At 38.5% G+C, this 25,540-nt stretch overlaps 2 protein-coding genes and 1 long non-coding RNA gene across 3 annotated transcripts in view; 1 reads left to right on the top strand and 2 right to left on the bottom strand.

Annotated features, from left to right (window-relative positions):
- The window catches only part of LOC113879248, a 66,752-nt gene extending 64,467 nt beyond the window's left edge, over positions 1-2,285 (bottom strand). Inside the window, exon 1 of the long non-coding RNA XR_003507247.1 lies at positions 2,202-2,285. This is a non-coding gene — a long non-coding RNA (uncharacterized LOC113879248). The remainder of the gene's footprint in view (positions 1-2,201) is intronic.
- Positions 2,286-2,391: 106 nt separating this feature from the next.
- Positions 2,392-10,794, top strand: SETD9 (SET domain containing 9). Its single transcript, XM_027520561.1, has 6 exons — positions 2,392-2,510; positions 4,240-4,607; positions 6,690-6,813; positions 7,857-7,972; positions 8,668-8,773; positions 10,317-10,794. The coding sequence occupies exons 1-6, from the start codon at positions 2,413-2,415 to the stop codon at positions 10,402-10,404; spliced, it is 900 nt and encodes a 299-aa protein (XP_027376362.1). The 5' UTR covers positions 2,392-2,412; the 3' UTR covers positions 10,405-10,794.
- A 5,841-nt stretch (positions 10,795-16,635) lies between these two features.
- Positions 16,636-25,540, bottom strand: part of MIER3 (MIER family member 3) — a 29,448-nt gene continuing 20,543 nt past the window's right edge. Inside the window, exons 9-13 of the mRNA XM_027520037.1 lie at positions 24,475-24,556; positions 23,008-23,102; positions 20,949-21,076; positions 20,723-20,865; positions 16,636-20,625 (exon numbers count right to left, since the gene is read on the bottom strand). Of these exons, the coding sequence (XP_027375838.1) occupies positions 20,168-20,625; positions 20,723-20,865; positions 20,949-21,076; positions 23,008-23,102; positions 24,475-24,556 (906 nt within the window). The 3' untranslated portion in view covers positions 16,636-20,167. The remainder of the gene's footprint in view (positions 20,626-20,722; positions 20,866-20,948; positions 21,077-23,007; positions 23,103-24,474; positions 24,557-25,540) is intronic.

The raw sequence follows: 25,540 nt of genomic DNA, 5'->3' as shown, positions 1-25,540 counted from the left end.
ATGCACATGAATAAATTTACAACAATAAATTCACAAGAAAGGAGAGAAGAATACACAAGGGAGAAAGGATATATCTTCTATAAACGATCTTGGGAAAACTAGACAGCCACATGAAAAAGAATGAAACTAGACTACCGATTTACAGTATACACAAAAATTAACTCAAAATAGATTAAAGACTTGAATGTATAAGACCTGAAATCATAAAACTCCTCAAAGAAAACACAGGCAGTAAGTTCATTCTTACCAATGATTTTTTGGATTTGACATCAAAAGAAAAGGCAACAAAAGCAAAAATAAAAAAGTGCAACTACATCAAACTAAAAAGCTTCTGTACAGCAAAGAAAACCATCAGCAAAGTGAAAAGGCAAGCTTCTGAGTGGGAAAAAAGATCTGCAAACCACAAATCTGATAAGGGGGGTATTGTCCAAAAAAATATATAAAGTGAAGTGAAAGTCACTCAGTCATGTCCCACTCTTTGTGACCCCATGGTCTCTATAGTCCATGGAATTCTCCAACTCATACAAATCAAAGCAGCAAAACAATCTGATTTTTAAAATGGGCTAAAGATCTGAACAATTTTCCAAAGAAGATATCTAAATAGCTAACAGGTACATGCAAAGATGCTAACAACACCAAGTAATCAGGGAAGCACAGATCAAAATCACAATGAGTTATCACCTTGCATCTGTCAGAATGTCTATTATAAAAAAGACAGCCGAAAACAAGTGTTGGTAAGTCTGAGTGAACTCCGGGAGATGGTGATGGACAGGGAGGCCTGGCGTGCTGCAATTCATGGGGACGCAAAGAGTCGGACACGACTGAGACTGAACTGAACTGAACTGAAGGATGTAGAGAAAGGCAAACCCTCTGTGCACTGTTTGTGAGAATGTAAATCCATGCAGTCACTATGGAAAACAGTATGGCTGTTCCTCAAAAAAATTAAAATTAGAACTACCATATGATCCAACAATTCCACTTCTGGTTGTTTCCAAAGGAAACCAAATCATAATCTCAAAAAGTTATCTGCACCACATTCACTGCAGCATTATTATTGAAACAACCTAAGTGCCCATCAATAGATGAACGGATAAAGAAGATGCAGTAAATACACACACACACACAATGACTACTACTCAACCATAAGAGAAATATGAAACTTTGCCATTTGCAACAACTGGATGAACCCTAAAGGCATTATTAAGTGAGATAAAACAGAGACAGACAAGTAGCGTATATTCTAAACTATATGTGGAATCAAAAATAAAAAAGAACTGAAAACAAAAACACAAGCTCATAGAAACAGAAGTCACGGGGATGTAATGTACAGCAAGCAGATGACGGTTAATAAAACTGTACTGCACATTTCAAAGTCAGTAAGAGTACATCTTAAAAGTTCTCATGACAGGAAAAAAATTTTCTATATATGGTGACAGATGTTAACTATAGTATGGTGGTGATACATATAAATATCACATCATTATATTGCATACTTGAAACGAATATAATGTATGTCAACTATAATTCAAAAAAGTAAATAAATAAGGTCTGGGCAAAATGGTGCTTTGTACTCGGTGTACACCTCCATGATTAAACCTACGATAACAAATTTCAAAGCACTGGAAATGTATATAAAAACTGCTTTTTTGCTTTTAAAGATAAGTATATCACTACAGGTAAGAAGTCAACCAGTTCTTTTTGGTTCCTTTTAAGTCTAGAGACCTTAAAGTTACTCTCTGAATGCCATTTGTTACACATCCTGGAACTGAATTGCCTCCATTTAGCAAATCAGGTTAACTCTGGAGGGTGTCAATTTACCAAACACAACACCTGCCAGCAGAGCCTCCGGAGTTTGCCAATCACCCTATTACAATAGGGTGAAAAAGAAACTTTGACGTATTTTTTTTTCTTTTTATTACTATTTGGAATACAGCAAGTTAGTCGTAAGGCTACTTGAATTTCCCTGAATTTTCACTAGATCTGACTAGTTCGATTTAGACTTTTAGGTTAGGATTCACCCTCACTCTGAGGCAAAGAATTCCTGGAAAGCAGACTTTTCATTCTGAGGAAACGGCAATATATCTATTTCTTAATGACCATCTGCTGATCTGAAGATGACTGAGTTAGTCTCGTGTGTGAAAATACATGAGCGAATGGAGAAAGGAAAAGGAAATAAGGGGCCCTCCTACAGCTCTACGAACCTCTGTTTCAGCGAGCTGGCATCAATAAAGCGGAGGCACGGAGAAGCGGCAACTGGAGCCAAGGGGCACCAGGACAGCCAAGCGGAGCGAAGAGGGCTGAGACCACGAAGGGGCGGGACGGCGCGGCCTCCGCTCCTCCTCGGTCGGGGCGGGCCCGAGACCGCGACCCACCTCTCCCGCGCCGTCCTAGTCCAGGCGCCACGGTACAGCCATGCCAGGCCGCCTGATGCGGGGCCTCTGGCAGCGATGGCGCCGTTACAGGTACCGCTTCGTACCCTGGATCGCGCTGAACCTAAGCCACAACCCGAGGTGAGAGGGCGAGGCGGCTCGACCCAGGCCGTTTTCCTACCTCCCAGCGCCGCCACCGCGACCCACAGGACTTAACGCTAGCGGACCGAGGTGGGCGGAGCCTTAGGCGAGTGGAGCCTCAAGCAGGCGGAGCCTAAGACGGCCTACGGGCCCGAGGCGGGCGGGACCTGAGTGGGCGGGGCTCGAAGTGGGCAAGGCCCCAGGTGGGCGAGGCGGTGGCTGGCTGAGTCAGGCCTGCTGGGGGCCCGAAGACAGCACGGGGCTTTTAGGTGGGCGGGGCCTAAGGCGTATTTCCCATCGTTCCCGGCGCTGCGAGGGCTTCAGGCCTTGTTGCCCGCGGGCGTTGGCCTGAGTTTTAAGTCTAAGTGCCTGCAGAGGTTGGGTGCTTGTGTTTGGGCAAAAAATAGGAACTTTTGAAAAACGGAAATAACTTGCAAGGCGTGCAGGTGCGTGGCCTTCTCTCTATTAAGGCAAAGTTAGGAGCTTGAAGTGCCTTAGAAAAGCCAAACCGTAGTTCATTTTTACAGCTCTGTAGTTTGTACGGAGAAAACAACGCAGCTCTGCTGTGAGGGTAACAGCTTGGAGTAGCTGATGTATAAAAACGAGCAAAAAGCCACTAAAAGCAAGTCGGAGTATTGGGTTTAGAATACGGATTCAGCGCCTAAAGAAGGCGATCTAGCTGAGTCAAGGCCGTAGGATCAGTGTTAATACTGGCTTTAGTAAATTGCCTGCTTGGAAGAAGTTAACGTGATGCTCACTTAAATAGGCAGACTAGCTCGGTTGAAGGCTGGTGAATAGCCAAAGAGCTCTCCCAGTTTCGTACTACAGAAACGTAAATTCAGATGCATCATTACTACTATCAAACTGAGGTGGAAATTGGTTCCTTGTAAGTAAAACAAGAAGTAAAATAATACTTAAAAAGTGATCATTAAAGTACTCCTGAGAAAGACTGACGACATTTATAATGTTAAATGTGTCTTTGAAGCTGCTGCTGCAGCTAAGTCGCTTCAGTCGTGTCCGACTCTGTGCGACCCCATAGACGGCAGCCCACCAGGCTCCCCTGTCCCTGGGATTCTCCAGGCAAGAACACGAGTGGGTTGCCATTTCCTTCTCCAATGCATGAAAGTGAAAAGTGAAAGTGAAGTCGCTCAGTCGTGTCCGACTCTTAGCGACCCTATGGACGGCAGCCTACCAGGCTCTTCCATCCATGGGATTTTCCAAGCTAGAGTACTGGAGTGGGTTGCCATTGCACCAGAAGCAGAGCGAGACTGACGATATATATAATGTTAAATGTGTCTTTGAAGCTACACCCCTGTAAAAAGGGCCCCTGCAATTTGAAGACATAATGGCTTTAGGTGTACTGGAAACCAGCCCGTTTTCTGCTTCTTGTTCTGCCGTATACCACCTTTAGGACGTTGGGCAAGTTCCCTTACATCTCTAAGCCTGAGTTTCCTTGTCTGCAAAAATGGGATAATGAAACTAAGGACCCAGTAGAATTTGGAATGGAATGGGCCTTTTATAAGTATTAGCTGTTGTTGACCTGTGTAAGTATTGTTGGGAGTCAGGTTACTAGAACTGAACCCCCAAAACTCTTTTCCAAACTTCTTAGTTTTATGCCCTTCAAACACATGAGAATTATCTTCATAAAGGCCAGTAACCCTGATGACATCAAGACAGTCTGGCTTTTATCAGTTGAAGGGTAGTGAATAGAAACTTTTCCCATTTTCAGGACTCTCCGATATGTTCCAGAAGAATCCAAAGACAAAGTTATCTCAGATGAAGATGTCCTAGGAACATTACTGAAAGTTTTCCAGGCTCTATTCGTAAATGATTTCAGTAAACAATCAGATATCTTGACTGTGCTTCCAGAACCTGTTAAATCAAAATATCAAGACCTACTGTCAGTTCAGCATCCAAGGGTGAAACAGCTTGAATACAGACATCAGCAGCAAAATACCTTTACACCAGAAGAAATTCTTTATAAGACATTGGGTTTCAGTGTTGCCCGAGCACCTAGCTCATTGATTTCTGCTGGAAAAGGTGTCTTCGTTACTAAAGGATTGGTACGGAAAGGCGCGGTTGTATCTATGTATCCCGGTAATGACATAATTAGTACTTGACCAAGAGTTTCTTATATACGGATAAATACAAGTTCGACAAAATACCTAACCCTATAAGCCTTAGAGTAAGGGGTTGTATTGGAAACGGATTTCCACAGGCTTTTTTTAATTGGCAGGTAATTGCTTTACAGTGTCATGTTGGTTTCTGCCATACAAAACCTGAATCAGCCATAGGTATACATATGTCCCCTCCCTCTGGAGCCTCCCTCCCACCACCCCTACCCCACGCCTCTAGGTTGTCACAGAATACCAGGTTGAGCTCCCTGCGTTACACAGCAACTTTCCACTCGCTATCTTTTCACATATGGTAATATATATGTTCCAATGCTATTCGCTAAGTTTGTCCCGCCCTCTCCTTCCCCGGCCATATCGACAAGTCCATTCTCTATGTCTGCATCTGTAGTCCTTCCTTACAGATATGATTTCCGTGGACTTTTAAATCTTGAGTTGGAAATTAACTGTTTGTAAATTATCTCATGTATTAGAAAGTATCTGGGAGCATTTTGAGATAAATGCATTTTTCTTTTAAGGAAATTTTTCTGATCAATATTTAAATTTAGGCAAGTATAGTATGGCCTACTTTGATAAGACTGATTACTTAGAAATTACTAGAGAATAAGTCAGTTTGGGTTAGATAATAATTAAAGGTAAAAAATGATGTGGATTAAAATATAAAGATTAAATTTAAATCTGTAAATCACTGAGTAAAGATCTTCCTGCCATTTCTAAACTTGAAAAGTAAAGCAGTTTCTTTGCAAAAGATCATTAACTGGACTGCTCAGTAGAATATATTATTTGTTAAAAGTATTATTTGGTGCAGTAGAAATATGTGTGAATGTCCAAAAGACCTGTTTTTTAAGAAGTCATTCTACTATCTTCTTAATTCTATGTCCCTAAACAGGGGCATCTCAGTTTCCTCCTTCACAGCTATCCTAACTCCATAAAGAATAAACAGAACAAGCCAGCGACAAACAAATAAATACTAAAATAAGTTTAATAAATAGATTAACAGGGCTTCCCTGTTGGCTCAGACGGTAAAGTGTTTGTCTGCAATGCAGGAGACCTGGGTTCGATTCCTGGGTTGGGAAGATACCCTGGAGAAGGAAACAGCAGCCCACTCAAGTACACTTGCCTGAAAAATCCCATGGATGGAGGAGCCTGGTAGGCTTACCGCCCATGGGGTGGCAAAGAGTTGGACACGACTGAGCAACTTCACTTTCAACATGCCTGCAACATAGGAAGCACCCTGTAAATATTCTCTCCTTTCCTTCATTGCAAATGAAAGGGAAAACAACCTGAATGCCAGCCCCATCTATTCCCATATATATCTACACTAATTGATTAATAACAAAATAATAAAAATCAATAACAAAATTGATTAAAAATAAAATAAGAAATGTAAAACACATTTCTTAAAAGTGTCTTTAATAGATGTCAAATAGAACTCTTTCGGAGAAGGCAATGGCACCCCACTCCAGTACTCTTGCCTGGAAAATCCCATGGACGGAGGAGCCTGGTAGGCTGGAGTCCATGGGGTTTCGAAGAGTCGGACACGACTGAGCGACTTCACTTTCACTTTTGCACTTTCATGCATTGGAGAAGGAAATGGCAACCCACTCCAGTGTTCTTGCCTGGAGAATCCCAGGGACGGGGGAGCCTGGTGGGCTGCTGTCTATGGGGTCGCACAGAGTTGGACACGACTGAAGCGACTTAGCAGTAGCAGTAGCAGAACTCTTTTAAAAAATAAAAACAAAAACACAACTTTGAAACCGAGCCTAAAATGTGATGTTCACATTTTTTGTTAACCAGAATAGTCATATTTTATTTGACTGTGTGGACAAGTTGGTTCTGTGTTCCTTCTGCTATTGGGCACTTTTTAATGAGGGAAGTAGCCAAAGAGAATGTGATAGTCTAGACTGGAGAATGGAAACATTAGAAAAAGGTAGAGAAATTAAAGCAAATTCTTCCATGTTCTGTTTATGTGCCAGAGAAAGGTCCTTTATCATGATGGTTATGATTTTTATAGCTTGCTATAATATGTGTTTGTCTTATATATTAGGTACAGTATATCAGAAGTACGAGCCAATCTTTTTCCAGTCCATTGGAAACCCATTTATTTTTAGATGCCTAGATGGGGTGCTCATTGATGGAAATGACAAAGGAATATCAAAAGTTGTGTATAGGTAAGTTGGTACCATGTTCAAATTTAATTGTAGGAGACAGAACCGTACCACAATGACTCTGACCACTGGCATTTGCACTTTAAATAAAAATCTATTTAGCAAGCCAGAACAAGACATGGAGGAAACTTAAAGGCGTGTTACTAAGTGAAAGAAGCCAATTTGGAAAAGGCTACATAATATATAAAGTCCAACTATATAACATTCTAGAAAAAGCAAAACTGTGGAGACTATAAAATGATTGGCATGTGCTAAAGTCTGGGGAGGTGAGGAGAGGTCAAAAGGTGGAGCATGGAGAATTTTTAGGACAGTGAAAATATTCTGTGATACCCTAATGATGGATATCTCTCGTTATACAGGTATCCAAACCCATAAAATGTACACCACCAAGAGTGAGCTGTAAGGCGAACTATAGACTCTGCAGTGATTATGATGTGTCAGTGTAGGCTCATCAGTTGAAGCAAACATACCAGTCTGGTTGGGGATGGTGAAAACTGGGCAGGCTGTGCATGTATGGGAATGGGGGTTACCTAAGAAACATCTGTACCTTTTCCTCAGTTTTGCTGTGAACCTTAAACTCTTCTGAAAAAGTCAATTTAGGAAATTGACCAAAAAAAAAATCTATTTAGTTAATTGTCCAATTGATTAGATAAGTTTTTTTAACACAGACTTCCAAGAATGAGCTTATGGTTGCTGGGGGGTTGCGGGGGGTGGGGGGTGGGGGGGCGGTAAGAATGTGGGGAAGGGATAATTAGGGAGTTTGGGATAGCCAGCACTGTATCGCACATGAAACTCTGCTCAATGTTATGTGGCAGCCTGAATGGGAGGGGAGTCTGGGGGAGAATGGGTACATGTATATGTTTGATTGAGTCCCTACTCTGCTCACAGGAAACCATGACAACATTGTTTGTTTATCAGCTATACCCTAATACAAAATTAAAAAGTTAAAACAAAAAAAAAGTTTTTAAGAAAAATTTCACCGAGGGTTAACTGAATTTTAAGGTACAGAGGAACAGTCTCTTAGCTAATGCTTTCACCTGTTTCAGATCTTGCAGTGGGAGGGATCAACTTGGCCCTTTAAAAATGAGTGATAGTACATGGCTAACATCAGAAATTCATAATCCATTGGCTATAGGACAGTATGTGAACAATTGTTCAAATGGTAAGTTGGCACCCTGGGGCTGTGAGATAAAAATACAGCAGTGGTAATGTTCCTCCTTTGCCATATGACTGAGTGCCAGAGGCAGTTAAGTTTAATATCTCAGCTATTGAAAGCCCTGAAGTAAATTTTATAATGGCTGATGTCAACCAGAGAATTTGGGGAGATAATAATATATGTTAATTGGAATTCTTTAACTGTTTTTATTCTGATTTTGCAATAAATAAGGCAATTGATAACTGCCCTTTTGATCACTATTCTTTTAGTTATTTTTTACTAGTTAACTTAGAGATTATTTTGTCAGTTCCTCAACATAGCCTTATAGATTAATCACTACACTGGTTCTGTTACTAAGTTTATGAGTTACCAATCTTCTCTAGGGCTTTATTTTCCTATAAGGCTTGATCATCTGACTACATTTAACACAGACTGGTGTTAGACATGAACTTGAAGCCTGACTCTTCTACGTAACCTTTATTCTCTCTGAGCCTCTGTTTCCTAATCTTCAAAAAGTAAATAATAAAACATGCAAATATATGTATATATATAATCTTGCAGTGCCTGGAACATAAGAGTGATTATTAATTTGACCATTTTCTGATAATTTAGAAAACTATACATCAAGTGCCATAATTCAGTACTGTTTTCCATGACCTGAAAAATGGTTCTGTTTCTAAACGTTTTGTACTTGTTCTTAGACAGAGCAGCTAATGTCTGTTATCAGGAATTTGATGTGCCTGCAGTTTTCCCTATAGAACTGAAGCAGTATCTTCCAAACATTGCCTACAGCTATGACAAACAAAGGTTAGTTCTTCTCGGAATTTTTCCTATCTTCTGTCTTATGCTGTGCCTTAAAATAGATATATATTTTCTAAGAAAAAACTAGAGAGTTTGGGGGGTTTTTTTAGTGAAAACTTATAACTTAGATTTTTATGTTCGTCATAAAATGTGTTGATGTAGGTTATTCTCCATTTACAGTCATTACAGAATATTGGTTACATCCCCATGTTGTACACTGCATCCTTGTAGCCTGTCTTATACCCAGAAGTTTGTACCTCTTACTCTCCGACCCTTGTATTTCCCTTCCCACCCGCTGGGAAGCACTAGTCTGTTCTCTGTATCTGTGAGTCTGCTTTTTTGTTGTTATATTCACTAGTATGTTGTAGTTTTTAGATTCCACATATAAGTGATTAGAATACATATTTATTTAGGCTGCACTGCACCTTCTTTGCTGCACACAGGCTTTCTCTGTTTGCAGGGAGCAGGGTCTGCTCTCTAGCTGCAGTGCACAGGCCTCTCATCGCAGTGCTTTCTCCCGCTGCAGAGCAGCGGCTCTAGGCACACAGGCTTCAGTAGTTGTGGCACGTGGGCTTAGAAGTTACGGCTCACAGATTCTAGAGCTCTGGCTCAGTTGTGGTGCATGGGCTTAGTTGTCCTGCAGCATGTGGGATCTTCCCGGATCAGGTATCGAACCCATGTCCCCTGCCTTGGCAGGTGGATTCTTCACTACTGAGCCACTAGGGAAGCCCAAGAATATGTGTATTTTTAATGTAACATTTATTTTTTGTGCATTAAGTGGAAAGTCTACTGAGAATACTCAAGTAACAATTTTTAAATATAAGTAATTGTATATTTAAGAGTTTTTTATTAACAATACTGTAAGAAGACGTTACCTTTATATCCTTTCACTTAGCTGCCAGTTGCTAGCAAACTTTATTTTATACAGGTCCAATTAAATTGTCCTTTGATGATGAATGGTATTTAAAACTTAGACAATTCCCTGTACTTGATAACTTTTATGTTTCTATATGTATGTGTGTGTGTGTTTTAACAATGAAGTTTTTTTCACCTGACATTCTGGGGCATAATATTATTGCTGTTCAGCAAGTACAGGAAAAGTTAGAAGAGTAGGAACTTGAAGGTATGCATATGTCTTATTGTGTCCATTAAAGGTATTTTTTTTAAATTCCAATAAATGTTAAGTAACATTTCCAGCTTTGCGGAATACAAAGATACAATAATTTTTTTTGAAGTGTTGAACTATAATGTCATTTTAAAATGCTTTTTATGATACCAGTTTTGAGGATGGGAACATAGAAACATTTTCAAAGAAGTAGTCAGTTGTATAAACTTATTGATTTGCGGGCTTTTTAAATGATGCAAAATAAATATACTCTAAAATGCCTCCATCAGCAATGAGAGCTATTTCCTTATGGAAATCAAATACATAAATTAAGATGATAGTAAGGAATCTGAATAAAATTATCAATGAAATCCATCTTGATGGTACTAAAAATATGAGCTTGTATCTGTTAACACTGCTAACTATGTTTCTCTTTGTTTTCAGCCCACTGCGCTGTGTCATTCTTGTTGCACTCAGGGACATTGAACAAGGAGAAGAGCTTTTTTCAAACTACTATACAATTGTCAGCTAACTCTATGAAACTATGTTTACTACTCAGTTATTGAGTTAATTCTAAATGTTTTTTGTAAGTTCCACTTGCAGAACAAATGTTTTGATACCTAATTGGAGTGGGAATTTTGTTTTTATTGATATTAGTATTTTAATTCATCATAAAACCTATTTGCTTTGTTACACTTTCAAATTTGTAATGCAATTCCAGTGTTAATTTGGTTTTCACCTAAGTACACAGTAGCTCACTAAATTAAAAGCCACCACCTGAACTTATAATTTTAACTATTCTTTTGATTATCTTTAGTAGTTTATCAAATTTTAGCCAAGTCATCAGCAGTTCTTACACTGTTGATGTGTACTAACATCCACAAAAACTTAATTTTTTCAGAGTAAACCAAGACCAAAAATATTTGTTGTGTTGTCATGAGTTAATTTGGAGAAGGCGATGGCACTCCACTCCAGTACTCTTGCCTGGAAAATCCCATGGATGGAGGAGCCTGGTAGGCTGCAGTCCATGGGGTTGCTAAGAGTCGGACACGACTGAGCGACTTCACTTTCACTTTTCACTTTCATGCATTGGAGAAGGAAATGGCTACCCACTCCAGTGTTCTTGCCTGGAGAATCCCAGGGACGGGGGAGCCTGGTTGCACAGGGATGGGGTTGCACAGAGTTGGACACGACTGAAGCGACTTAGCAGCAGCAGCAGCAGCAGCATGAGTTAATTGGGGTTTGTGTGTAATTTCAAGATTTAGCTGGTTAAGGGGGCAATGGGGAGTCATTATACTGTTTTCTCTATTTGAACATTTACACACACATGCACACCTACAAAGCTTAAGAGACTGTAAGAGAGATTGTTTTGGCATGGAAATATAGTTAAAAGATGGTGGTGGGAGGAATACCTATTCCCCATGTCTCATGTTTAGTGGGCTTCCATTAGTAATTCTGCCTCTCTCTCCACCTTTTGGAGGAAGAATGATTCTCTGAGATTATTTTTAGACAAGAATTAGACACCATGGCCCCAACCCCACTAGTTCCTTCTCTGTGGACTCTCCCAGTAGTCTGTTCTGGGTGGTTCTCAGCCCTGGGTGGCAAGTAGCCTGTAGTCAGCCCAGCCAGGAAAGGAGTGAGTCTAGTTCAGAGGTGGAGTATCAAGTGAGCTGGCCTGGCATCAGCTCTGAAGCCACATTCTCCAGTTCTATTCGGAGGAGTTACTTTGATCTCCATCAACCTGACTCCTGCATCCAACCCTCAGCTCCATACTTGGATAGGGAGTGCGTTATTTATGGGCCTCTCTATGGCACCTGTACCACCAGATTCTGACCCTCTTTACTGCTACACCAACAGCTCTTCTCACTTAAGTTTACTGTAATTTCAGTAGCCTCCCGATTGCTTTCCATGTTTCCATTCCTGCCCCCTTTTCAGAATAGACAGCCAAGAGTGATTTCTTTTAAGCACAAATCAGATCCTGCTGGCATCTGCTCAGAACTCTGATTACTCCTACTTTAGAATATATGCCGAGTCCTTCACTACCTCTGATCTCACATCCTGCTCTCTCCACACAGCCTCAGCTGTCTCCTTGCCACTCCTGAGACTGTGGGGTACACTCCCACCTCAGGGTTTTTGTACTAGTTCTGCCTCCAAAAACCTCCCCCACAATAGCCATATAGCTCTTTCCGTCACCTTGCCTAACTAAGCTACTGAAATTTACAATCCTCAACTGCCAACCCCTAATGCTCCCCATTCATTTATGTAGCGTTTATGATGTCTATGCACCTAAGTCCATGGGAGCATCTTTTTCTCAGCCTCATTTGTCTTTTATTTGTGCCACAAGGGGAACTCACTTTGTTAAAAAGCCAAGGGCTTCCCTGGTGGCTCAGTAAAGAATCCACCTGCCAGTGCAACAGACACGGGTTCAATCCCTGGTCCAGGAGGATCCCACGTGCCTCGGAGCAGCTAAGCCTGTGCAACACACAGGCTATTGAACCCGTGCTCCAGAGCCCAGGAGCCTCAGCTACTGAAGCCTGAGCACCCTAGAGCCTGTGCTCCACACAAGAAGCCACCGCAATGAAAAGCCCAAGAACAGCAACCAGAGAGTAGTCCCCACCTGCCGCAACTAGAGAAAAGCCCTCGTGCAGCAACAAAGACCCAGTACAGCCAAAAATAAAATTATACATTCTATATATATATAAGCCAAGCTAGTTGATCAAGAAGATCCTATTATCCAGAACTTTATGTTAAATACAGAAATTTAACTCCTGTGGTAGTGTTAGGTATTTAGGAGTGAAGTGTCAGACTTTTTAAAAATAATTCATTAAAAAATGCATATATATATATATGGAATTTAGAAAGATGGTAACAATAACCCTGTGTACGAGACAGCAAAAGAGACACTGATGTATAAAACAGTCTTATGGACTCTGTGGGAGAGGGAGAGGGTGGGAAGATTTGGGAGAATGGCATTGAAACATGTAAAATATCATGTATGAAACGAGTTGCCAGTCCAGGTTCGATGCACGATACTGGATGCTTGGGGCTAGTGCACTGGGACGACCCAGAGGGATGGTATGGGGAGGGAGGAGGGAGGAGGGTTCAGGATGGGGAACACATGTATACCTGTGGCGGATTCATTTTGATATTTGGCAAAACTAACAATTATGTAAAGTTTAAAAATAAAATTTTAAAAAATGCATATAACATAGAGTACAAATATGGCACAACATTAATTGTTCGATCAGGATTGTTCTTTATACTCTTAACTTTTGTCTTAAAAGTTTTTCTATCTTAAGTTGGGGGAAAAGTTACCATCAGCTTAAGTGTAATATAGTGAAACAAACATCAAATTCATCAAACGTTTACTGAATGCCTACTATGTGAAGGGTCCTGGAAGATTCAAACAGTTCCTGCTGATAAAATGCCCAGTATGATGACTTGGTCTGGACTAGAGGGATGAAGTTATTTTTTAAAAAGAAAACACTGCTATTAAAAAAAAAATCATTTTTTCCTTACTGGAATAACTTTTCAAGATTTATAAATGACTTATTTCATTTCTGACATGTTTATGAAATGCTTTTATTATTTCTACACCTGGTTACAACTTCATGGCAGTGTTAGCTTTACTTGTGTAAAAACAATCTCATAAAAATCTAGGTATACTATGAAGCTTGTCTCTCACTGAAGCGAATGCCAGCTATAGTATATTAAGCCTTGAAAAATGTGAGCATTTCTGATCTAGGACTAGGACTTCAGTGACCCTGTGCAGTTTTGTTCAGAGAACCCAGCCAGCCACAGAAAAGAGAACACGGAATAGAGATCACTTACCTGGGTGAGAAATCCTAAACAGTGCTATACCCCAAGACTATTTTAAATTAAAAATGGAAGTGCGTATAACAAACTACCCAATTTACAGATACCATGCAACCATTAAAAAAGGAAGAGAAGCAGCATGCTGGAAAAGCAAACCATGGATGGATGGAATGGGTTAAGGTCTACAAGTGTCTAGATTACTCTGCTCTCACTAGGCTCTCCTCCCTCCCCTAAAAGCCTAAAGGGCTGTGCTCACATATGGCACTCGGCTGCACACTTCACTGTATTCAGCCAAGAAACACTGGTGTTTCTCCCCACTTTGAAGGCACTTCTGTGTATGTGTACACCAGGGAGGCCTGCTCATCAAGGCTCTTTGGTATCTGTGAATGAAGAAATGTGATTTTCGATGAGCAACTGAAGCAAAGATGTCCTCTTGTCCTTGTACAAAACCGACATTACGTGCCATCTGATCACTGCATATTAAGAAAGGAACTAGACAGGAAAAGCTCTGGTCAGAACAAGTGAAATACGGGGACCAAACTTGTGAAATTAGGCCAAAGTGAGATATTTAGCTTGGGAAGATGAAGACTTGGGGAAGTTATTTCTGGAGTCTACCAAACAGGAGACGGATCAAGACCATCCCCAAGAAAAAGAAATGCAAAAAAGCAAAATGGCTGGCTAAGGAGGCCTTACAAATAACTGTGAAAAGAAGAAAAGCGAAATGCCAAGGAGAAAAGGAAAGATATACCCATTTGAATGCAGAGTTCCAGATAGCGAGGAGACATAAGAAAGCCTTCCTCAGTGATCAATGCAAAGAAATAGAGGAAAACAATAGAATGGGAAGGACTGGAGATCTCTTCAAGAAAATTAGAGATACCAAGGGAACATTTCATGCAAAGATGGGTTCAATAAAGGACGGAAATGGTATGGACCTAACAGAAGCAGGAGATACTAAGAAGAGGTGGCAAGAATACACAGAAGAATTGTACAAAAAAGATCTTCACAACCCAGATAATCACGATGGTGTGATCACTCACCTAGAGCCAGACATCCTGGAATGTGAAGTCGAGTTGGCCTTAGAAAGCATCACTACGAACAAAGCTAGTGGAGGTGATGGAATTCCAGTGGAGCTATTTCAAATCCTAAAAGATGATGCTGTGAAAGTGCTACACTCAATATGCCAGCAAATTTGGAAAACTCTGCAGTAGCCACAGGACTGGAAAAGGTCAGTTTTCATTCCAATCCCAAAGAATGCTCAAACTGCTGCACAATTGCACTCATCTCACACGCTAGTAAAGTAATGCTCAAAAGTCTCCAAGCCAGGATTCAGCAATACGTGAACCGTGAACTTCCTGATGTTCAAGCTGGTTTTAGAAAAGGCAGAGGAACCAGAGACCAAATTGCCAACATCCACTGGATCATTGAAAAAGCAAGAGAGTTCCAGAAAAACATCTATTTCTGCTTTATTGACTATGCCAAAGCCTTTGACTGTGTGGATCTCAATAAACTGTGGAAAATTCTGAAAGAGATGGGAATACCAGACCACCTGACCTGCCTCTTGAGAAATCTGTATGCAGGTCAGGAAGCAACAGTTAGAACTGGACATGGAACAACAGACTGGTTCCAAATTGGGAAAGGAGTACATCAAGGCTGTATATTGTCATCCTGCTTATTTAACTTATATGCAGAGTACATCATGAGAAATACTGGACTGGATGAAGCACAAGCTATAATCAAGATTGCCGGGAAAAATACCAATAACCTGAGATATGCAGATGACACCACCCTTATGGCAGAAAGTGAAGAGGAACTAAAAAGCCTCTTGATGAAAGTGAAAGAGGAGTGAAAAAGTTGGCTTAAAGCTCAACATTCAGAAAACTAAGATCATGGCATCTGGTCCCATCACTTCATGGGAAATAGATGGGGAAACAATGCAAATAGTCACAGACTTTATTTTCTTGGGCTCCAAAATCACTGCAGATGGTGACTGCAGCCATGAAATTAAAAGATGCTTGCTCCTTGGAAGAAAAGTTATGACCAACCCAGACATCATATTCAAAAGCAGTCATTACTTTGCCAACAAAGGTCCGTCTAGTCAAGACTATGGTTTTTCCAGTAGTCATATATGGATGTAAGAGTTGGACTATAAAGAAAGCTGAGTGCAGAATTGATGCTTTTGAACTGTGGTGTTGGAGAAGACTCTTGAGAGTCCCTTGGACTGCAAGGAGATCCAACCAGTCCATCCTAAAGGAAATCAGTCCTGAATATTCATTGGAAGGACTGATTTTGAAGCTGAAACTCCAATACTTTGGCCACCTGATGTGAAGAGCTGACTCATTTGAAAAGACCCTGACGCTGGGAAAGATTAAAGACAGGGAGGAGAAGGGGATGACAGAGGATGAGATGGTTGGATGGCATCACCGACTCAAGGGACACGAGTTTGAGTGGACTCTGGGAGTTGGTGATGGACAGAGAGGCCTGGCATGCTGCCGTCCATGGGGTCGCAAGGAGTCAGACACGACTGAGTGACTGAACTGAACTGAACCAAACTATGAACATTATAATAAGGAAGACTAGTTTACTACAAATATTCTATGAAATAATAACATCTAATCAAATTTCAGATTTCAGGTCTCCCTAAATGACAACAGTTACTGAGAACAGTGTTTGAAACGTAACACACATTCAATAAGTATTTCCTGAATGAAACTAAAAGTACATATAATCCTCACTTTTAGATAGCTAGAATTTTATTGTATTGATAGATGGACATTTATATTAGAGGATTTAAAGAAAACTATTTCACCCATCAATTGTATTTACCTATCAAATAATTTACTACATCTAAAACCTACTTAACAGTGTTAAATATCTGCCCATGTGTTATAGCTTAAGAGTCATTAGATAAAATCTATTTGTGGCAAATACTCACACGAACCAAGAAAAAAAAAGATTTCCAGATTTTTATTTCTGGAACTGTACACCAGGTATTAAAGTACAACAAATACAAAATAATGCTCAAAAAAATCAGTGTTTATGTACAAATATTAAAATCAATGCAACAATAGCAACTTCCTCTTGAACATCTGATACTAAAACTTGTTCTGATTGTCACTAATCAATCTCATACTCACGGCGTACTTATTTCAAACCGGGACAACTGGAATCACTGGTCGTCTAAGAGGAGTTTTAATATCTACCACATTTAACAATAAAACTAACAGTTTCCTCCTTTCAGTGAAAAAATTAAGAACTTTTAAAAAAACATAGTACTGTCAATATTTTTATAAATTATTTCAATTTCCATTTGTAGACAATGTGCTTTGAAACTCTGGGCAAACAATCTCCTTGGTGGTCAGGTTGATTCATTAGTTTACATTCAAAGTTGAAATATTTACTAGAGACTTTGGTTAAATTAAATAGTTTCACTATGCTCTATTAGATTTGATGTTCTCAAATATTATGACCCTCAATTGTAAAAATTAAAAAGGAAACAATTGCACAGTTCTTTGACCTAATTGTACAGACTTTAGTATTGTTTAAACAGTATTCTACATCCTTCAAGTAAATTCAGCAGTTGACCATAACAAGAGGAAAACTAAACACTGAAAAAGCTAGCATGAAAAAGTGGAGTACAACTAACAAAAGTAAAGTATTGCTATAATCACAGCACCAGTTTCACTTCTAAATGAATCCGCTGTCCTCTTCAAACCCCCTGTACATAAAAAGACACATCAGCCAACACTGCAACTGCTCACCGTGGATTTTTGGTTTGTTCATATGAAAATAATATGGCAAAGAAAAAACAGAATTTATCACAGTTTGTTATAAGAATTGTGCTTAACACTTAATAATAAAGGCATTATTGTTTCTCCATAAGACTGCAAATCAGTTATTTTCACGCTCTCAAACGCAATTCTTCTAAGAAACAGTAACAAATTCTCTGTTAAGATGCTTAAACAGAGAGGAAAAAAAACCCAGTAAACCCAGATTTAAAAGGAAATTCAATAAATAGTTATTTTACATGAATAAAGCCAGAGGGGTACAGTTTATGAATGTCACATCAAGCATGCACAAAAATGGTATCATACATGGAGGAAGCAGTCAGAAAATACTGAATTAGATCTAAAAAGATATGAAGAATTTACATATATATACAAAAATCTTGCAAATTATTGCCTCATTTTAACAAGGAATTAAAAGTAAACGTTACCAGCTAGTTAGCACTCTCTAAGAGGCTAAAATCAGATTGGTGTTTAAAAATCTATTAAACTAGCTGGAATTTATTTTTCTCTCATATCATTTCTGGATTTTGGTCAAAAATCTTTATTTAAATAACTAAAGTGTCCATTCAACTTGCTGATAATCAAAACTTTAGATAAGAAACACTGTTTCCATCTTATATCAAGATCCCAGCAATGCATAGATAAACTGAATATATTACTGCATCAGCTACTGAGAATGGGCATGTTCATTAAGTGCAACTGGTATTAGCATTCAGTCATCTTTGTGTAAATTATTTTATACAGACCAGCCACTGTAAACCCAGAGTAAAAATTAAAGTTATAACAATGGAAGATTATGGCCAGTATCTTACTAAATTATAGATGTATTCATTTTTAACAAAAGAAATTAGGTTCAAAGTTTAGCACACCACCACAGCAATATGAAGCTGATAACTTGGATAAAAATATCTGAAAGCAACAAAAAGCCCAGGCTACCCATTATTTACTGTGTGCATACAGGAATGCTGACTTTAGATGTATAAATTAGAGACTGACTTTAAGTTATTAATTTAACTACTTTCGTCCACTGTGCTAAACTAACTTTTTAAGTAAATGTGCTAATGCGTAAACACTTCAAAGCAATCTTCATTAAAATGCTGCAAAGAAAAACAAGAATACAAATCATCCAAAACAAAGGATGTCATTGCAGTTCACAGTTTGTATAATAAATACCCTCCCTTTCCATCACTAAGGTCACTACATTCTATCTATTCATCAGCACAACCTTGAAGCGACTTATACTTAAAAATATCAGCAACGTAGCCAAATATTTAAGTTTTGGCAAAGCAAGACAACTAGTAGAAATTGAAAATTTTAATTAAGACGGTGCAAAAAAAAAGGAAAATTCTGTGTTTTAACTGAACTATAAAAGCAAAGCTTATCACATCCTAACACTGCATTACATATTGCATGAATTCACCTTATAACTTAAAGATGCATGTCTACAGAGCAAAAATGGCCAGAGTTTATGACAATGGTTTCTCATTCACAATGTTTAGAATAAAAATAAAAGTGAGTTTTGAGACGCATCTGAACGTCAATCACTTTTTAGAACTTAAAAGTGGTAACGTACCATTGTATTTCAGATAGAAACTCACATTTTTTCTTGCCAACTGGTCCAAGCTAAACAGAAAAGTTTAAATGTACTTCAAGGTTCTACTGCATTATGTGTAGGATCTAGAAATCCCACCTAAATATTAACATTTGAACTGCAGCACTACACAACAACTGAAAAAGTGTCCCAAATGTAAACCAGTCTAAGTGGCAACGTCCTTGGCTTTGTCGACTGTGCCCTGCAAGTCAACTGCCTCAGGAAAAACGAAGTTAGCAACGACCGGTATGGTTTTTATGATTACAATCTTGATAATGGTGGACAAAACCCCATCTAAATTCCGTATTTTCAAATGCCAATTTTTTAGCCAATAAATGAAGTTACACAGAAGTCTTCCGGCAGTAAAATGACCAATTCTGTGTAAGGTAGCCCTGGTCTAGAATTTTGAAACAGGATCCAAGCAAGCGTCTTCATAATTTGCACGCAGTTCCTCGTGCTGGCTTCTATAAAGATGGACTTGCTGTTTTGTAAACTGAAGTGCTCTAGTTGAATAACATGAGAGAAGTTTCCATTTTTAAAAAAATCCTTGCATGTTTGTGCAGTTTAAAGAAACCTACCCCTGCTTTTATTTAATTAAGAAAATAAAACCAAAAAATGCTACATTGAGCAGGGATCAGGATCGGTACCTGTAAACATTGTTATTCCACTGCATCCATTACGGCAAAAGGAATTTACACGAATAGAAGCCACTCCATTCAGTTCAGAACATCTGTGCTGGTTTTGAGCTGGTGGCCTCTGTCTACAGGTTTTAAAAATGGGAGTGAGGGCAGTGGGGAACAGAAAAGAATAGAAAAAGAAGGGAGTGGGGAAGAGGTATTGGGGATGAGGAAGAGATAAGCAGAGCTTAAAGCTGCACCACAGAGTTCAATCTTAGTTCCCAACTCTGCTGATCATAGTTCATTTCCACATTTATGGATTGAAAATGAAAATACTCTTGATAAATCAAGATATAGTTCTATACATACTGACATCACTGATGTCATAGTGAAAAAAGTTCAAACTTCCAGTGAAAGACTAAGCAAACCTGATACTTTCCTGGTACTGGTACTGCACACCCACTGTTTCTGGGCCCTTCACTCACTTCATTCAGAATGCAGGGCGGCATGCTGATGCAGAGCGTGGGCACTGATGAAACCATTGGTCTCGTTGGCAGACAGACTGCCAAAGTCAGCCACAGACACGGCCATTTTGGCACTGGTGATATGATGTGTGTGATTTTCAAAGTCTACACCCAAATTATTTACAGAAACCTCATTCATAAAGGATTCAGGAACAGCAATGCCCATTTTCAATCTCTTTGCTGGTCTTTCTGACTCTTCACTGCACATGTTCATGGGGTTCAGCTCTGAGTGATAAAATCCAGTCTCAAATAAATTAAAACAATCACTTTCCCCATTGCTGGGCAGGGTGAGTAACTCCTCCGTTACAACAGGCACATGATTGACTTGTCCACGGGGCGTGTTGCCCAGTGGAGGAAAGCTATCATCCAAACAATTCACATCCGTTGGATTGCAGACGGTCGCTACGCTGTTGGTCAAAGCTAAAAAGAAATGAGAAATGGTTTCAGTAAGTGGTCCTACATCATGTGACAAAGAGGATATAATTCTGTCCCACATTACACTAAAAAATGTTCTTACCTGTCAAATCACTGGCAGTGAAAGAGTTGAGAATGTTTAGCTGTTGATCAGGTACAGGCTCAGGTCGGTTAGAAGTTAAGGCTGAAGAATTTACTGTCCCACCCAGAGCTTCTGTTTCATCCACCAAACGATCCATATAGTCCCTAAAAAACACACCCAAATAATGCTATGACTGCTTATCACAGTTAAAAACAAAAATCCCTGAAATCAAGCCCAGGGTACTTACGTAACTCCAGGGTGATGGTTATATCGTTTCTTTCCAAATTTTGTCTGTTGAGCAAAGTAATCATAACGCTCAGACTTCTTCCACATATAGTAGAATGCTACACATTCAGCAACTGTTCTAGTTCTCACCTAATAAAAAAAGTTGAATTTTTTTTAAAAAGCAAAAAATTCTACACATTTTTAGTAACTTTTTTTTTTTTTAACACCCATGGGTCTTATTTTCTATCTTTCTAATTATGAAATTCTGAATATGTTACTAGTAAACTGTTTTTATTTTCACACTATTTAATAATGAGGCTACCTTTAAAAGCACAAGGCTTTTTATTTAAATCAGAATGTAATAATAATAATAAATGTGCATCCAGAAATTATCTTACACCTTTACTGAAAATCTTAAAACACTGACATACTTTACTTTTCTTCACTGAACTTTCACCATGATTCTGACTGTACCAAGGGTACTTGTTAACCCTGAGTGATCCATGAATGAGCCTCAATGGGATATAGTAATTCCCAAAATGTCATTCAAGTACACTTTTCTAGGGAGAAGGGTGCAGCTTCACCAGATTATCAAAGGGCTCCATGACCCAAAAGAGACTCCGTTTGTAAAGGGATCAGTACTCAACCGCATCTGGAATTTAAGATGATTGCCAGCTAAAGGCAAGATTTTTCCTCTATCATGCATCTCTTAGCTGCAACAAAGTCTGGTAGAAAATAAAAAATGATAATAAAATTTGAGCCTCATTCAACTTGGCTCCACATCCAGACTAGGGTTTCTCTAACTATACACAGCTAAAGGTATGAATTCAGATGTACAGAAAAAAATTCCGTATCTTTACCCAATAAACACTTTCTCCCCTGCTTAATTACACAATAAGGAAGTTTTAGAACCTCTATTGTGATTAGTGGCTTTGTTATAAGATCATAATATAGGAACAAGCATTTTAAACCAAGAAATAAAGTATACCTTTCAATAAACACATTAACTATAAGTCTCCAAAACTTGAAAGCAATCAAGATGTCCTTCAAATGGTAAATGGATAAACAAACTGATACATCCATACAATGGGATATTATTCAGTGATAAAAAGAAATGAGCCACAAAAAAACATGGAGGAACTTTAAATGCATATTATTTAAGTCAAGAAGCCAATCTGCAAAGGCTACATACTGTATGATTCCAAGTATATGACACAATTTTTAGGTCACTGAAACTATTCTGTAGGATACTACAGTGGTTGATAGGTATTGTCATATATTTTTCAAAATCCATAGAATATATAACACAAAGAGTGAATCCCAATGTAAACTATAAACTTTAGGGGATAAAAATATGACAATGTAGATTTATCAGCTGTAACAAATATACCACTCTGGTGTGGGATGCTGATGGAGGAAGAAGCCATGTATGTGCAGGAGCAGGAAATACATGGGACTTCTACTTTCTCAATTTGGCTATGAACTTAAAACTGCTCTAAAAAATAAAGTCAATTTTTTTAAAAGTGTGTATATATTCTAAAAAGCTTGAGATAATTATCTCTCATTAAAATATGATTTGTTTATACTTTCTTTTTGTCCTAAGGAAACTAGAATTCTGAAATATTTAACTGGATATTCAATGTCTATTGCTATTCAATATTCTAGGCCTACTGCTTTTTAAAGATTTTATATTTCAGAGAGCAGTATTGGGTTTGTGGCTCAGATCGTAAAGAATCTGCCTGCAATGTAGGAGACATGGGTTCAATTCCTGTGTCGAAAAGATCCCCTAGAGAGGGAACTGGCAACCCACTCCAGTATTCTTGCCTGGAGAATCCCATAGACAGAAGAGCCTGGCAGACCATGGGGTCACAAACAGTCGGACACAACTGAGCGACTAGATGACATGACATTGAATTTACAGAAAGACTGATCAGAAAGTAACCAATATGTTAATAGCATGGGAGCATTAACAAGTTATAGCTTCCCCCCCCGACCCAAGTGACTTATAAATTAGTTGCTTATATTCATTGTAATCACTAAGCAATTTTTCTGTTTGTTTATGTCTAATTTGTCTAACTTACCTTATTCTTCTGTATAAGATGAAAATCTTTTCCAAAAAGCATGAGTGCATGTTCAAAGCTCCGGCATTCTTCTTCTGTCCATGCAGTCATTCCTTCTAAAGAAAATTTAAAACAAAATAAATTGGTCTCAAAACTCATATATACAAATCACTAATTTACTTACAGTATGGTTTCCTAATAAAAAACTATAAACTTCTACACACACACACACATACAAGTCCTTAATCCTAACTAAAAAAATTTAGACTACCAAAATATAAACATTGGGTTTTTTTCTCTGTATAATGAGACAAGAATTTATTTTTTTCCCTACAATTTATGTTCATTGTTTTTCTGATTTTTTTTTTTAAAAACAATGAGCATTTTTAATTAGAAAAAAATAAAATGCTATTTCCTCTATGGAAAGAAAAGCCTTACTTCGGTCTTACATCAAAATCATTTATGGTCTCTTTTAATTACAGACCATAAATAATCAACACATATTTATTTAAAGTCAATTTGCAGAGTGCTATACTGCAGAAATATAAAAGGAATAAAAAACAGCTTATGCTCTCAAAAGACTAAGTCCCATTCAACTTCCCAGCAGATATTAATACTGATGCATTAAATCTACTTGAAGCAGAGGAGACTTGAAGTGCCCCACTCACAGTGGAGGCCTGGTCCCCAAAGCCATTCACAGCAGTCCACCACAAAGGTGAAAAACAGTTTGACTGAAAAAGAAAATCTTAGAAACCTTGAACTAAAGAAAAATTAAATGCACTTAGCATTTCAGAGTTTTGAGAGCTTAAAATAATTTTTTCAGAAAAGCAGCTACTACAAGGAAACCTTTCAATAGACTATTTCATCCACAAGTTTCGATGCATTGTTTCCAGCTTTTATATTTTTCCAAGTTTATTTATATTATATTATTAAGCATTATTTCACTCTACATACTTAATGAAAGCTGTGGTGCATGCAATCCATTTATATGACAAAAATATTGAAATTAAAGTTAACCATTTTCCTTGACATACACAAATCAAAACCTAAGCACTATAATAATAGTTACATGATTACTAAAAATATACTTCTTGCATGTTTACTATACATGTTTGGAATATATTATATGTTTCTTTTTAAATTTTTTAATCTCCTTTTCATTTCCTGTCTGGTTTGAGAAAGAAAAAACAACTTTTTCCCCCAATGAAACCATAAAATCATTCTTATTAATTACTTTGGATATACTGTCATCTCTGGGGTCTGCTTTGTTCTGGAGGTGACAGGGGGGTAACTAATTTGTATTTGAACAATCTCTGGTATGTCTAAAAATAGAAGGCAAGAAAAGGAAAAATTACTCGCTATGAAGATGCACACGGATCTTACACAAAAGTGTGACAAGACTACGCCGTCCTTTGTGATACTTTGCTTACTCTGGTCCCAAAGACCAGCCCCTGTCCTTTCCCTCTCTTGATCCCAAGTGCTTCTTACCTTGAGATGCCTTGCCATTGCAACAGTATCTTTCGATTGCTTCCTTTATATTATGGTTACACTTGAGAAGTTCATATAATGCCTAGGGGAAAGAGAAAAAAAAATATTCAACAAAATTAACCAAAAGTTCATACTTAGCAGCATTCAAAACAAACACACACACAAACAAAAACATGTGCATTTTAAGAATCCTGACAAATACCAGCTGAAATGCTAATTTTAGGACATCTGAAGCGTATGTTTGCTTAGACATTTTATTTATCCTATACACTGACTCAGGAGAAGGCAATGGCACTCCACTCCAGTAGGGGAGTCGGACACGACTGAGCGACTTCACTTTCGCTTTTCACTTTGATGCACTGGAGAGGGAAATGGCAACCCACTCCAGTGTTCTTGCCTGGAGAATCCCAGGGACGGGGGAGCCTGGTGGGCTGCCGTCTACAGGGTCACTCGGAGTCAGACACGACTGACGTGACTTAGCAGCAGTATACACTGACTCTGGTATCCCAGGAGTTTTTTCATTCTCACTCTACTGCTCAGAAGTCATCTACCAGTATCATTCCTCGCTTTTTTATTTTTTTTAATTGCTAGATCTTCTGAGCTGGTAGAATTCTCCTATTTTAAATGTTTAAGACTCATGGTCTTGTCTCTTGTTACCACCTACTCCCTGACTTTTAGAGTTTTACTAAAAAGACAACAGCAGCAAGCCTAGAGTAGAAGGATAGATATTTTAATGACTGGAGTTGATAATGGTCTTAGTTATTTCCATCTACTATGGAAGATACCATTTTTTAAAAATTAGAATTTCCTCCCATTAAATCTGTTTCGAATTATGAATATACTAAATAGCAGCAGACAGAACTCAATTGAAAGTTAACTAATAATCTACTTTGTCAAGTACATTTCAAGGCAGGCAAGTATATGAGTAAACCTATTAACACATTAATAGGTTAATAATCAATACATCAATAATCAACCATTAAAAACAATCTCAACAGTTGCTAAAAAAGCTTCAAATAAATCAGTACCTATTTTTATTTTTAAAAAGACAAAAAGTGTAATAGTT

The sequence above is a fragment of the Bos indicus x Bos taurus genome, chromosome 20 (genome assembly GCF_003369695.1).
Source record: "Bos indicus x Bos taurus breed Angus x Brahman F1 hybrid chromosome 20, Bos_hybrid_MaternalHap_v2.0, whole genome shotgun sequence".
In the NCBI taxonomy this organism is placed as follows: Eukaryota; Metazoa; Chordata; class Mammalia; order Artiodactyla; family Bovidae; genus Bos; species Bos indicus x Bos taurus.
The sequence above is the reverse complement of the archived record's forward strand: the minus strand, read 5'-3'. Positions and strand labels throughout refer to the sequence as shown.

What these genes read in the sequence shown, in the direction of transcription:
- SETD9 (XM_027520561.1), top strand. Translation starts at nt 2,413, where the DNA reads ATGCCAGGCCGCCTGATGCGGGGCCTCTGGCAGCGATGGCGCCGTTAC. An exon ending in AACCTAAGCCACAACCCGAG is followed by an intron (nt 2,511 to 4,239) that starts GTGAGAGGGCGA and finishes TCCCATTTTCAG; the next exon opens with GACTCTCCGATATGTTCCAG. An exon ending in TACAGCTATGACAAACAAAG is followed by an intron (nt 8,774 to 10,316) that starts GTTAGTTCTTCT and finishes CTTTGTTTTCAG; the next exon opens with CCCACTGCGCTGTGTCATTC.